General features: G+C 41.0%; 1 protein-coding gene across 12 annotated transcripts in view; it reads right to left on the reverse strand.

Moving 5' to 3' along the window:
- CHEK2 (checkpoint kinase 2) overlaps nucleotides 1–14,882 on the reverse strand; it is a 59,618-nt gene that overhangs the window by 42,037 nt on the left and 2,699 nt on the right. For 9 of the 12 annotated variants that reach the window (XR_012155044.2, XR_012155043.2, XR_012155045.2 and 6 more), the window contains exons 2-4: nucleotides 14,567–14,821; nucleotides 12,275–12,399; nucleotides 3,123–3,270 (exon numbers count right to left, since the gene is read on the reverse strand). Coding sequence is in view for 9 of the 12 variants with exons in the window: in XM_073312688.1 (XP_073168789.1) it covers nucleotides 3,123–3,270; nucleotides 12,275–12,399; nucleotides 14,567–14,816 (523 nt within the window). In the remaining 3 variants the exon portion in view is untranslated. Of the gene's footprint in view, nucleotides 1–3,122; nucleotides 3,271–12,274; nucleotides 12,400–14,566; nucleotides 14,822–14,882 lie in introns of those variants that run through there. The other 3 variants (XM_073312695.2, XM_073312696.2, XM_073312694.1) reach the window with 2 other exon arrangements.

The raw sequence follows: 14,882 nt of genomic DNA on the forward strand, positions 1-14,882 counted from the left end.
GTTGATTTGCAATCCTGAGTTGCAGGCTTCCTGAAGAATAAAATTTGCGACCAAACAGATCCAGCTTCGAGTCTTTCCTTTATGGCACAAAAGCTTTTTGTCCCTCTCTATCCCACTCATTGGCAGCTGCCACAAGAGAACACGGAGGGGGATGAGAATAAAAATGTTCATACCCCTTACAGGAGACAAAGCACATCCTCTCAGCTCATTTTGCTGTGAGGTTCCAGGAGGAGGGGGCCTGCCTAAGGGCCTTGACTGGCAACATGATGGTGTCATAGCTGCACCGTGATGCTGTCGCTGATACCAGGATGTCCAACAACTTGTGAGAGCTTTCACGCACCTCTTCTGCCTGAATGTCAAGTACAGAGGTTGCTATTTTTAAAAGATCTTGATGAGCTCTGTGGTCCTTTGGCAGTGTCACTTAACCACTCAACAGCCTCGTCAGGTGACAAGGATGAAACAGACATCTGAGGTGGTGGTTGGTCTGTGACTAGTGGCAGGGGGTGCCTGAGTGGCTTCTGGCTGCTTGGTACCAGGAAATGGTACCAATTTCTTGTGGTGCACTCTCCATGTCAGTGAGCAAGATGCTTCACGGGAGGTTCTAGCTGGGGGGACACCACAGGGTGTCCAGAATGACCATCGATACGGGCCCAAGTCCCATCCTTGCCTGGGCCATTGACCCTTAGAAGGATCCCAGTGCATGGCCCATGGTCCCAACGACTCTGATGAGAGGTATGTTCCCCATCCTGGGTGGGATACAGAGGGTCTCACCTCTGAGTCCAAGGAAAAGAGTCAGATGCTTCTGACAGTGGCGGTGCAAATCCAGAATGGACTAGTAAAACGTAGTCTGAGCCCAAGGACAGCAGTACCAGGGAACTCATGGGAGGCTTTTCTCTAGCCAACACGGATTTCTGTGGAGGCTTGGGTAGCAGCACCACACGATCTCAATGAGGCAAGGTATGAACCACAGGCAGTACCAAGAAGCTAAGCAAGTCTCTTGTGGCTGCATACGCCTCCAGGGTTGCTGCGATCGGCACCTTCTGTTGGAGCCATAAATGTCTTTCAGGAGAAATGTCTGGCACAGGCTTCAGAGGCAGCAATCCCCTCTTCAGAAGCATTAAGTATTTCTGGAGGGGATTTATCCCCCAAACACTTCTTCTGGTATCTGGTTCCGTCAGGGTACCGACACAGGCAAGCAAGGCACCAAACCAGAAGAAGGCCTAAGCATTTCCTTTGGTACTCGGGAACAATCCCAAGGAGCTGCAGACATCTCCAGCAAAATGCTCCAGACTGAAGTAAATGTATATGGGGCACTCACCCCATGTGATGACTCTGATAGGGGTCAAAGTGCTGCATCCATAAGCAAGCACTTAAGCCTCGTCACTTTATCTTTTTTCAAGTGGAGCTTGAACCCTTTGCAGATGTGACATTGTCACGAGCATGGGATTCCCCCAAACATTTCTAACAAGTCAGGTGTGGGTCACTGACTGACATGGGTTTCACAGAGGTGCAGCACGACTTAAAACCTGGTGAACACCGCATCATTCCAGTAGCTGTATCACAAGATAGAAAGTGTCAAGAGAGACCAAAAGCAGCAACCTAGTACTAAAAATTGTCTTACACTAACTATAATTGACAAATTAGTAAACAGGATCTATATCAGAGGAGGGCAAACTATGGCCCGCAGGACCATCCTGCCCAGCCCTGAGCTCCCAGCTGGCGAGGCTAGTCCCCGGCCCTCCCTCGCTGTTCTCCCTCCCCCAAAGCCTCAGCACGCCTTGCCGCCAGCACTCTGGCCCACCACTGTTACCTGCCACTCTTGCCGGGCAGCGCGGTGGTGTGGTTGGCTCCAGCATGGTAAGGGAGCGGGGAGTCCCGGGGCGGCAGTCAGGGGACAGTTGGATGGTTCGGGGGGCCATCAGGGAGCAGGGGGGGCAGTCAGGGGTCGGAGGTGTGGATAGGGGACAGGAAGAAGAGGGGCTTGGATAGAGGGTGGGGTCCCAGGGGGCAGTAGGGGCGGGTGTCCCAGAAGGGGGTAGTCAGGGGACAAGGAGCGGGGGGGTTCGATTGGTCAGGGATTCTGAGGGGGGCATTCAGGTGGTGGGAAGTGGAAGGGGGCAGATAAGGGGTGGGGGCCAGGCTGTTTGAGGAGGCACAGCCTTCCCTACCCAGCCCTCCATATAGTTTTGCAACCCCAATGTGGCCCTTGGGCCAAAAAGTTTGCCCACCCCGATCTATATACAGAAAAGGCGTGAGGAAAGCACTTAAGTTAACCAGTCTGAATCACCATCACTGGTGGCAAGGAACTGGAAGGGAAGTCATGGTGGTTCCACCCTCTTATACCAGCAGGCAGTGGTGTGTGGCGACTGAGGGCACACTAGCCATCCCAACAGGTACTACTGAGGAAAAAATATCACCAACTCCTGTACATGGGGCGCACACATACCTACAGTAAAATGGACAAATGCAAACACTCGAAAGAATACTTTTGATTAACAAGGTGATCTCATTATTGAAAGAAAACTTCCGTAATAGTAACATCTTCAATGTCAGCTGCTCCACAACAATTCTCCAGCATGACAAATCCCAACACTTCTTCATAATCTATTACCACTGTACTCAAGAGTAAAAATACAAGGAGAGACCCGTCAGTCTCATGCTACAGATCTAAAACCCAAGAGTGTGAATCATGTATTCATGGTACTGCTACAACAAAAATCCTCACTTTAATTTTTCAGTTTGTTTCCTTCGTACATAAGATGCTGCCATGTGCACAGACATATTCACAACTTCTCCTGTATAGTAAATCAGTTTTCCCTGTTTAACAACTGTGAGAGAAAAGCATTTTTTAAAATGTGATTTTAAAAGCACAAACTTTGGCGGTGGGACCCAGGATCAAATGTAGTACCTGCAAATACTTTTAACTCCCTTTTTAAAATTTACTAATTTCAGGTGTGTAAGACAATCTTCAAGATTTTGTGTATAAAAAGTAGTGGGAAAATATAAAATATTACCTTTATCCACAGTTTCCATCTATTATTTTCTCTCTAAAGCATTTAGAAGGAGCACAATTTTAAGAAAGATGCTATTTAAAATCAAGTTATCTTTGTACTTTATTTTACCTTTGTTAGTCTGTACAGACAGTGCAATTTCAGAATTGTGAGTCAATGGGAGCCTTTTCCCTTTCCCAATAAGCTCTTTATTTAGAAAAGTCCCATTTGCACTGTGGTCCTCAATGTAGGCAACATAGGAGTTTCTTGGTCCCATTTCCTAAAAAAAAAAAAAAAGAAAGAAAAAAAAAAAAGGTAACAATACAGAAAGATGGCTTTTATCAAGAAGCTGTAATGAACCATATCGGAGTTTAACACAATTTATTTTCCTTAATTCAGGAAATAATACATCATGAAAACGGTTTTGAACAATGTATTTGGCAACACTGTTAACTGGTGGTGAAGAAAAAAAAGAAAGGAAGCCAGTCCCTGCAGAAGAGAGGAAGAGATGATGGAGACAGCCAGGGACTGTAGCCTAAGGAAAAGTGAAGATGATGTACATGGGACTGCGAGAGAGAACATAAAACAGATTCATATCAACACCAGGATTGTCTACATGATCAGGGACTCCATACTCAGAAGAACTGACAGGCCTGTCACCAGACCAGATCGAGAGAACAGAAGAGTGTGCTGTATGGCAGAAGCAAGGATACAAGAGTGGATGTAAGACTGGAGAGGACCTCAAGGGAGCAGGGAAAAATCCAATGACTGTTCTGCATGTCAGGATGAATGATACTGGTAGATTTCCATCGGACTGGATCAAGGATGACTACACTCAGCTGGCTAAGACATTTACAGACGTGGAAGCTCAGATGATTTTCCGTGGAATACTTTTCGTCCCTAGAGGAGGAAGGAGGGTGATGGCATGACAACATAATGAAGTTCAACTGAGGGCTCAAGGATTGGAGCTACAAGGCAGGTTTTGGGATGATTAACCATTGGAGGCATCTAGGGAAAGAAGACTCTTCTCAACAGATGATCTCCAGTCAAGTACCTAGGATATTTATCTTCTGGCACCAAGGCTGTCATGACTGATAAGTGGAGAGGCCTGGGGGAAACAACTGAAATGCTTGTACACAAATGAAAAGAGTCTGGGCAATAAAATGGAGGAACTGGAACTACTGGTGCAGGAGGCCAAACAAGACATTATAGGGATCACAGAAACATGGTGGAATAGCAATCATTACTGGAATATAGTTATTGAAAGGTATCTGCTGTTTAGAAGAGACAGGAATAAAGGTAAAGGTGCAGGGGCAGTGTTGTTCATCAACGATGCAGTAAATTGGAAAGAAATACAAAGCTATGCTACAGACAAAACAGAACCTGTTTGTGTCAAAATCACTTTGGGGAAGGATTGTAAAAGAGGTTCTGTGGGGATAGTGTTAGGGACCTGCTATAGATCTGATGTGATTATTGGGCCTAAAAATTTACTTTAAGTTCAACAGTAAAAAGTAAGTGAAAGTTCACCAAATGTTACAACCTATAACAACAAATGTTAAAAGAAAATAGGTCAAGTTGTTTTTAATAATAATTGTTATGAATAAGTGCAAAAAAATATACAAAAACTAAATTCGTCCAAACAAAAAAAAGGCCTACTAATATAGTTTAAAAACTGTTAAAATCATGTTTAGTAAAAAAAAAAAAAAAAAAATGTAAAGCCATAAATGAACTAACTAAAATTAGTGTGGCAAATATTAGGCCTAGCCGGTGAACAAAATAATAAGGGAGATGAACTATGAAGCCCACTTTTCCCCCTTTGGGAGTTCTTAAAAGAGACTTTGGGGGAGGGGAGAAATCACTCTCCTGTCCCACCTTGCATTCCCACTCATCTCATCTTCTCTGACCCCAAGACAGAAGGAGCAGACCAGACAGAAAGACTCAGCATGAGAGGAAGGCCATTAGGCCTTGCTCAAGGAACTTTTGTTTTTCACTTGAAAGTCCTAAAAATCATGATATCATCATGACATCCAGCCCTCAGCCTATCTGTGTGGATACCTAATTGCCAGAACCGCAGAGGCATGCAAGATTCTGTTCCACCTCCTTTCCTTTTGTGTTACTTTGTCCCCTTTCCTTCCTCCTTTCCTATCTCTCATTCTCTTGGCTTTTCATCAAATCCTGAAATCAGCTGCACTGCATCAGCACAGGCAGTTGAAATGACCACAATCCTACCCTAAGGAGAAAAACCCAATCAGATGATGTTCATGACCAGAATGTGAACTAGGATCCAAGAAACAGGTGTCATGGTCAACCTGCCAAACAAAGCATTCATTCATAAGTGTTCCAAAAACATCAACAAAAATGAATTTCCCCCACCTTTTCTATCATCTCTCTCCCCACCACCTTGTGTCTATTTCTTAGAAACAGGAGAAGTAAATACTCTTCACACAACATAACTGAAAGTAAAATTACCCTTTTTTGATGGAAAAGGGTTAAACAAATATAAAAAATAATATTTTGTAAAAAAATTAAGTTTGTTTTGCATAATCATTCAATTTCAGTTTCAATATAAATGCACATTTTAATTTCTTAGTTTTTTCTGTGTTTAAATCAATAAACTTTCAGTTTTAAAATTAATACTTTTAAGTGTTTGCCAAGAAACCAAGTAACACCAAGGCCTCTGTTAAAAAACAAAAACAACTAAGAGTCACTGTTTTAATGTTAATGTTCCACAATAAAAAAGCTAAACATCTTTAACTCTTTTAGCCCTTAAAATCAAAACAAGAGATCCCCAGGTCAGACTCAGACACAGATAATTATCTCTTTAATATTATGAGAGAGATAAATACTGTTGGGAATTGTGGCATAATGGGAGACTAACCTCCCGGATACAGATAGAGAATAAATGCTATTAATACTGTTGGGGCCCAATTATTCCTGGGTGTGACAGATGCCAGTTTTCTTCACCAAATTGTCATGGAACCAACAATTTAAGACTAGATTTTAGTAAGTAGTAAGGACATAAGGAAGTATGGAAGTATGGGCTGGATGAATGCACTATAAGGTGGGTAGAAAGCTGGCTAGATTGTCGGGCTCAACGGGTAGTGATCAATGGCTCCATGTCTAGTTGGCAGCCGGTATCAAGTGGAGTGCCCCAAGGGTCAGTCCTGGGGCCGGTTTTGTTCAATATCTTCATAAATGATCTGGAGGATGGTGTGGATTGCACTCTCAGCAAATTTGCGGATGATACTAAACTAGGAGGAGTGGTAGATACGCTGGAGGGCAGGGATAGGATACAGAGGGACCTAGACAAATTGGAGGATTGGGCCAAAAGAAATCTGATGAGGTTCAATAAGGATAAGTGCAGGGTCCTGCACTTAGGATGGAAGAATCCAATGCACAGCTACAGACTAGGGACCGAATGGCTAGGCAGCAGTTCTGTGGAAAAGGACCTAGGGGTGACAGTGGACGAGAAGCTGGATATGAGTCAACAGTGTGCCCTTGTTGCCAAGAAGGCCAATGGCATTTTGGGATGTATAAGTAGGGGCATAGCGAGCAAATCGAGGGACGTGATTGTTCCCCTCTATTCGACATTGGTGAGGCCTCATCTGGAGTACTGCGTCCAGTTTTGGGCCCCACACTACAAGAAGGATGTGGATAAATTGGAGAGAGTCCAGCGAAGGGCAACAAAAATGATTAGGGGTCTAGAACACATGACTTATGAGGAGAGGCTGAGGGAGCTGGGATTGTTTAGCCTGCAGAAGAGAAGAATGAGGGGGGATTTGATAGCTGCTTTCAACTACCTGAAAGGGGGTTCCAAAGAGGATGGCTCTAGACTGTTCTCAATGGTAGCAGATGACAGAACGAGGAGTAATGGTCTCAAGTTGCAGTGGGGGAGGTTTAGATTGGATATTAGGAAAAACTTTTTCACTAAGAGGGTGGTGAAACACTGGAATGCATTACCTAGGGAGGTGGTAGAATCTCCTTCATTAGAGGTTTTTAAGGTCAGGCTTGACAAAGCCCTGGCTGGGATGATTTAACTGGGAATTGGTCCTGCTTCGAGCAGGGGGTTGGACTAGATGACCTTCAGGGGTCCCTTCCAACCCTGATATTCTATGATTCTATGACATCATAGAAGAGCTGATCGTAGGAAATAACCTTGGATCGTGTGATCACAAGCTGATTCAGTTTAAATTAAATAGAAGGATAATCAAAACCAGATCATCAACTATGGTTTTTGATTTCAAAAGGGCAAAGTTTGGGAAATTAAGGGAACTAGTTTAAGAAGTCAGCTGGACCAAAGAGCTCAAAGACTTAAAAATGCAGGAGGCGGCTTGGAATTTCTTCAAATCAACTAGACAAAAACTATTTGAAATTTCCCAAGAAAGGGGAAAATACTTGTAGGGAAAGACTCAGACCCAGCTGGATGAATATCTACCTAAAAAGGTTATTAGGAATAAGCAGAGAGCATATAGAGAATGAAGAATGGAGTTGATTAGTAAAGAAAGCTACATCATGGAGGTCAGAAAATGGAATAAAATGAGAATTGCTAAAAGTCAGGCTGAATTAGCTCTTGCCAAGGAAATTAAAATAAATAATAAAGAGGTTTTTTAGTTATATAACTAAAAAGACATTAAGGATGAATGAAGTTGGGCTGCTATGCAGTGTGGATGGGAAGGAGATTAAAAGATCATTTAGGTATGACCAAAAAACTAAATGAATATTTTACCTCAGCTCTCCATAACAATGATAATATAAAAAGAAAAGGAGTACTTGTGGCACCTTAGAGGCTAACCAATTTATTTGAGCATGAGCTTTCGTGAGCATGAGCTTTTCGTAGCTCACGAAAGCTCATGCTCAAACAAATTGGTTAGTCTCTAAGGTGCCACAAGTACTCCTTTTCTTTTTGTGAATACAGACTAACACGGCTGTTACTCTGAAACCAATAAGAATATAGAATGGGCATGAAGGCAGTATGGCTGATAGAAATGAGTGACTAGAAATGGAAATTACCACATCTGATGTGGAAGAAAAACTTGTGCTCAAATCAGAGGGACTGGATAATTTACATCCCAGAATATTGAAAGACCTGGCATATGAGATGTCACATCCAGTAGTAAGGATTTTTAAAAAATCTATCTATTCAGGGGGTAGTACCATATGACTGGAGAATAGCTAATGTCAGGCTATATTTGAGAAAAGGCCAAAAAAAAAAAAGTGTGATTCGGCCAGTTACAGACCAGTTAGTCTGACCTGTGGTTTGCAAGATTTTAGAGCAAATTGTGAAGGAAAGGATCATTAAATTCGTAGAAGTAAATGTAATGGGGATGTAACGCAAAATGGATTAAATAAAGGTAGATCATGCCAGATTAACTAATTTCCTCCTTTGAGAAAATAACTGAATTTTTAGATAAGGTAAATGCAGTAGATTTAACATACATGGACTTCACTAAAGCATTTGACACAGTACCACATGGGCAATTAATACTTAAATTAGGGAAGATGGGGATCAGTATAAGCATTATACGATGGATAAGGAAGTGGCTAAAGGGGAGAAGACATTGGGTTGTTCTGAAAGGTAAATTATTGGACTGGAAAGAGGTTAATAGCGAAGTCCCTAAAAGACTGATCTTGGGACCAATGTTATTCAATATCTTTAATAAACACCTTGGCACAAAAAGTAAGAGTGTGCTAATTAAATATGATGATAATACAAAATTGGGAGGCATTGTCAATACAGATGAGGATCAGATTATTATACAGGAAGATCTGACTGACCTTGAAGACTGGAGTGACAGGAATGGAATAAAATTCAAATACTACAAAGTGCAAGGTCATGCACTTAGAGTCTAATAATGAGAATTTCTGCAATAAACTGGGAGCTCCTAAATTGGAAGTGAGAGAGGAGAGAAATCTGGGTGTGTGGGTCGATCACAGGATAACTATGAACTGCTACCAGCTGTGAATAAGGTAAATGTGATCCTACAATTTATTAGGTGAGGTATTTCCAGTAGAGAGAGAGAAGTATTAGTACCACTGTACAAGACATTGGTAAGACCTCATTTGGTCACCCATGTTCAAGAAAGATTCAACTAGGAAAGGTCCAGAGAAGAGCTACTGGGATGATATCCTGGGAGGGTTTGTTGTTGTTTTTTTATTAATTTCCTTCCTCTGAAGCCTCTGAGATGGATATGGCTGGAGATGGGACACTTAGCGGGGTAGGCCAGGCTCTGAAGTGGAACCAAGCATTCTCTCTCTCTCTCAGTTGCTTAGCTGGCTGGTTCCTGCTCACATGCTCAGGGTCTAACTTATTGCCACATGTGGGGCCAGGGAAGGAATTTTCCCCCAGGTCAGACTGGGAGTGACCCTGAGGATATTTTGCCTTCCTCTGCAGTATGTGTGAATGGTGGTTATATAGCTCATTTAATCATTGCTGTTGCAACAGCCTCATTACTGTTGCACTACAGTCCCTCTTTGTCAGGGCCCTTAATGTGGGCTCTCTGACCTAGTGGTTGGAGCCAGGAGTAAACTATGGTCACATCAAGGGTCAAGCCAGAGTCAGAGCCAAACGTTATGCCAAGGGTCAAAGCTGGAGTCAGCAACCGGGGTCTGAGTGAGGAAGTAGGAATCAAGAACCAGATCTGGTAACAGGAGCAGGGAGGAGACACGGTAGTAGCAGGGATGAGGCATGGTAGCAGGAATAAGGAGTAGAAACCAGGTAAGGAAGCAGAGACTTGGTCTCAGAGATCTGTGTAGCAACAGGCCTGGAAACTAGTCAGTAGGCATGTTGCTCAGACAAGAGATGGGACAGGAAGAGCAAACTTTATAGCGAGTGGTATCCAATCAGCAATGTTCTGTTAGTCATCTGTCCCTGTGCACTCAGTGGGTGTAACTTTTAGTGGTGGGGTTTTAGCAGCAGTTCCCTCATCTCCCCTTGCAGCTCAGTGATGTAGAGGAAAAAGATCATGCTTTCAGCAGCCCCACGGTCCTGTGTTTGAGACCTGTGGCATCCCTAGTCTCTGCATTTGGCACATAACAGTTTAGTCTCCTGGAGGCTGTAACAGTTTGGTCTAATTTTGGTTGTTGAATTCAATATGTGGATGCTGAGTGCTACCAGTGGTCTCTGATGTACAGGTGGTCGGACTAAATAACCTAGTGGTCCCTTCTAGCCTTAAACTCTATGACTCAAGTCTTTGAAAACAGGGTGGATAAAAATCAGTGATTTTTAAAAAAAGAAAAAAAACAACCAATTTTTATTTAAATTAACTACATTCTTTTTAAAAAATAAACCTATTTAAAACTAAATTTTAAATTATGACAACCGACGTTAAGGCCTACATTTACTATAATCTATTAAAATCATGTAAATTAAATGAAAAAATATTAAGCAGTACATGTTTACTCCCAAAGTTTTATAGAAAGTCAAATCTCTGAACTGCTAAAAGTCACTGGCTAAGCATCTGAAACCAGAATTTTCTGAAGTGCTAAACAGCTTTTGACAGCAGTAGCCTCTTCTACATGTGCAGAGAGGATATTTTCTTCATTTCAGTTTTTTCAACTTATTCAGATCAATGACTAGTTCATTCAAAGATAAGAAAGTGACTGGGAGTTGAAAAAGCAGGAAAGCTTGTTTTCCTCTTCCAATCTATGTATAAAAACTAAGTGAGGGGATGAAATCTAATCGTTCTAAAATCTTGAAATACATAGTGACCAGAAACCATCACAGATTCATTAACTATATATACTTCTTTTATTTAATAAATCGGTTGTTTCTAAATGCCAAACATGTTTTGACACCTTTTACATCTTCTTGTGTATCGAGCACATTTAAGGTAGTTTTATTTAACCAATAAAAAACATTCATAGATTCTGTGGCAAGAAGGGACCATTATAATCATCTAGTCTGACCTCTTGTACAACACAGAGCATAGAGCTTCTCTAAAATAATGTATCTTTCAGGAAATCATCCAATCTTGATATAAAATTCTCAGTGATGAAGAATCAGCCCCAATCCTGGGTAAATTGTTCCAATCATTAATTATTCTCACTGTTAAAAATTTACACCTTATTTCTAGTCTGAATTTGAGTCGCTTTAGCTTCCAGCCACTGGATCATGTTACACCTTTCTCTGCTAGATTGAAGAACCCATCAGGTACTTACATATTTTTCAAGTCATCCCTTAATCTTCTCTTTGTTAAGCTTAAGAGATTGCACTCTTTTCATCCGTCTCATGGCTCTTCCTTGAACCCTCTGCAATTTATCAGCATCCTTCTTGAATTGTGGGCACCCGAACTGGACACAGTATTTCAGCAGCAGTAACACCAATGCCAAATACAGAGGTAAAATAACCTCTCTACTCCTACTCAAGATACCCCTGTTTATGCATCCTAGGACACCGTTAGTTCTTTTGGCCGCAGTATTCATATTGGGAGCTCACATACAGCTAATTATCCATCACATCGCTCAAATCTTTTTCAGAGTCACTGATTCTCAGGATAAAGGCCCACACACTGTAAGTATGGCCTACATTCTTTGTTTCTAGATGTTTTCTTGCTCCCAGTTTACCAAGAGATCTCGGTCACTCTGAATCAGTGACCTGTCTGTCTGCTTCACTACCTCTCCCAACTTTTGTCTCATCTGCAAACTTTACCAGTGACTATTTTATGTTTGCTTCTAGGTTATTACACAGCGTAGGACCAATAACTGATCCATGTGGGACCCCACTGGATACACCCCACTCAATTACTATTCTCCAGTTACAGTTACAGTTTAAGACCTGTAAATTAGTTATGCTGGTTTTGCTCATTTTTAACTGAATTCCAGTTTCCATCCAAATAGAGCTTGACACGAATCACAAATAAAAATTAAAATCACCTACTAATAAGAAATGTGCCATTCACCATTTCTAACAGAATAAAAAAATGTAAAAATTAAGAACACAAATAAATGTATGTTACACTATATAACTGTCTAAATAAATGTGGATAAATATAGTACCTCCTCCTGGTACTACATTTAGTGTAAAAGCTATATTTAATTGCTAATCAGTATGTTTTAATGGTTACCAACCAATGAGAACCAACTTGTCTTTAAGAAAATAACTAAAAACTGTATATGCAAAGTAAGATCCTAATTTATTATTTAAATCAAGGCTTCCAGGTTGCTGATTTAAATCAATCCACCTTGTCTGAAAAGCAGTGAAGCTTTGATTTAGAATTTTTCAGTTAATCCAGTTTCCTTCTTTACAGGACAGGGGGAAAGGGGTAAACGGCCTTTTTAGCACCTACCCTGAAGATTCGGAAGTGCTTCTTGCTGTAGTTTTGGTATAAGCCTGTCTCGGTCAACCCTAGCTTAGCAAAGCTATAATCACAGCTTCTGTCTCTGCCAAACCAACACTCGTCATTCACGCAGTCTGGGATTGGGGGGACAAGGAGGGAGGGAGGAAGAGAGAGAGAGAGAGAGAACACAAAATTCCAGTAAATTAGACCTACCACTGCAAAATGGTACCAAATTATAGCACTTGGAACAGGAGACAAAGCAAGATTCATCAGACACTGCCTGAACCCTATGCTACTTCTTTATTTCTAAATAAAGATAAAAGACAGTTGTTTCCCGCCCCCACTTCTGTCCCTTTTAACATGACTCACATTAACATTTCATGTATAAGAATGAAAATGTGAAGCAAAATAAAAACTGTCTCACTCCAAAAACTACAAATTCTGGTTGAGCAACACCAGAATTCACATGCATACGCATAAAGAACCAGACCCCTTTAAAATAAACTATGTGTAATCACAGTTAATTTTTAAATGGTGAAAAGCTAATTTAAGAACCAAAACACTACTATCTAGAGCAATGATTAGTAATAAACAAAACTGCAGCAACAAGAAAAAATGTCTAGATGTAGCAGTTAAAAGGTTCTCAAAAATCTAGGGATGAGACAGTCCCAACTAATGCTTCAATCCTTACAAACATACTTAGTTTTACTTATGTAAGTAACTACATTGGGATCACTCATGTGCATAATTGTTTGCAGGATCAGGGCTTAAAGTTTAGTAATTTCGGTGAGTCTTTCACACAACCTACAGGGAAGATGCAAAGGTTTTTTTTTAAAAATAGAAAAAACAAATGGTCAGGGAGGCTCAGGGTCAGTTGTAATGCTTGAAACTATTTAGTTTTTTTTTAAAAAAGATTTACTACATTTTACGTTGAGGGTGTCCCTTTAAGTTTCTAGCCCTTATAACTGTAATAATAGTTTTTCAAACATGAATCTAGTTTTATATGATGTCCCCATTTCTGCAGATAGCTCCAAGGCTTCTGCGGTTGCTCACAACTTTGTCAGGCAACAGCAATGTAAGATAAACACAGCTCTGGTCAGTTGCACTGATGGACAGCTGTGAAATTGTCTAGAATAAGATTAATTTTACATTGCTGGTGCTTGGGAGAACTTTGAGCAATAGTAGAGGTACTCAAATTTAGTATTGTAATGGAATGATCAATCCACTAGAGAAGTTTCAAAAATCGAAGGCTGGGGAAGAGTGACAGTAAGAGACCCATTCCCCTGCCCCCTACAGCATCCAGGAAGCTGAACAATGTGTAAAATAGTGGAAACCCTTCTCCTTAACAACAGCTAGGAGATTTTGGGAAGGAGACTAGAAGCAGAATGCACCTTTTCCCTTCCAGCAGCTAGAAGGGAGGTAGAATTTCAAATTCATTAGGCAACTCCTAGCTAGATTCTGATATAAGAGAAAATATTTTTGTATCGACTCTGAGCTAATAGACATGGTAATTTTTCATATCCCTTTTTAAGAGGAATCACAGTTACCACAAGAAAAATGCAGACACTGCCTGATAGAACTGTGACAGAACTGTTATAAATTTATTCTCCTATTTATCTATTTTAAAAATAAGATAATTGTGCATTATTAACGAAGGAAAACCTAATGGCAGATCGCTAACAAGCAAGTGAAGCCTGCTGTGGCTTTAAGGACTATCTGCTCCACATCAATACAGCAGACTGGCATGAGATCATGGTAAAAGCACTGCTCTCACAGTATGTCTGCTAGCTAAGTATGTTGATCTGCACTTGACTTGCTCTGCCTAAGACCAGGAAAAGCATACAAACTGCTACTGAGTCACACAGATTAAAACATCTTTTTTTAGTTCTAGCAGATAAATGGCATGCACCTAGGCATCAAATTATTCTTAGAAATGTCATTATTCTTTTTCCCACCCTGGGTTCAGTAATGAGACAAGTTAAAAGAGTTAAATATATGGCTATACTAACATTCAATAGTACAAAATCTTAGCCAGGCAAATAGGGAGGCAGTAAAGGAGAATTCTTGAAAGAATTCTTCCTCCAGATTGATAGATGCTGTATATCTTTGTTCCCTATGGCAGCAACATTACTTACCAAATATACACTCCCTACAAAAATCCAAACAAAAGCTGCAATCACACCATCAATTATACTTTACCATTAATTCAAAAGCGAAATATTCCATTTTATTAAATTTCCTCAGGATTTTTGTCCTATTACACACATTGGCTTGAGAGAACCCACTATGGTATATACATACCATAATTGCAGAAACCCTTTCCAAGTGCAAAGAGACGACCCCATGGCTGAGGAACAATTTCTTCAGGTTCCTGATCCTCAGGAATTGAAGGAAGTTCCTGAGTAGGAACTGTGTCTAAAGAACTGAGGGTCCCAGAACTGGAAGAAGACTGACTGGCACTCTGTGATCCACTGGAGGAAGAACTTGTACCACTCTGAGACTGCTGGGCACCTTGAGATTGCTGGGATTCATTTCCAGTCTCCCGAGACATCTTGGCTTCAGAACCAAAGTTTAAAACAGAGATTACTTTATATTGTATAGGATTTCTCATCATCAA

The sequence above is a fragment of the Lepidochelys kempii genome, chromosome 15 (genome assembly GCF_965140285.1).
Source record: "Lepidochelys kempii isolate rLepKem1 chromosome 15, rLepKem1.hap1, whole genome shotgun sequence".
Taxonomy (NCBI): Eukaryota; Metazoa; Chordata; order Testudines; family Cheloniidae; genus Lepidochelys; species Lepidochelys kempii.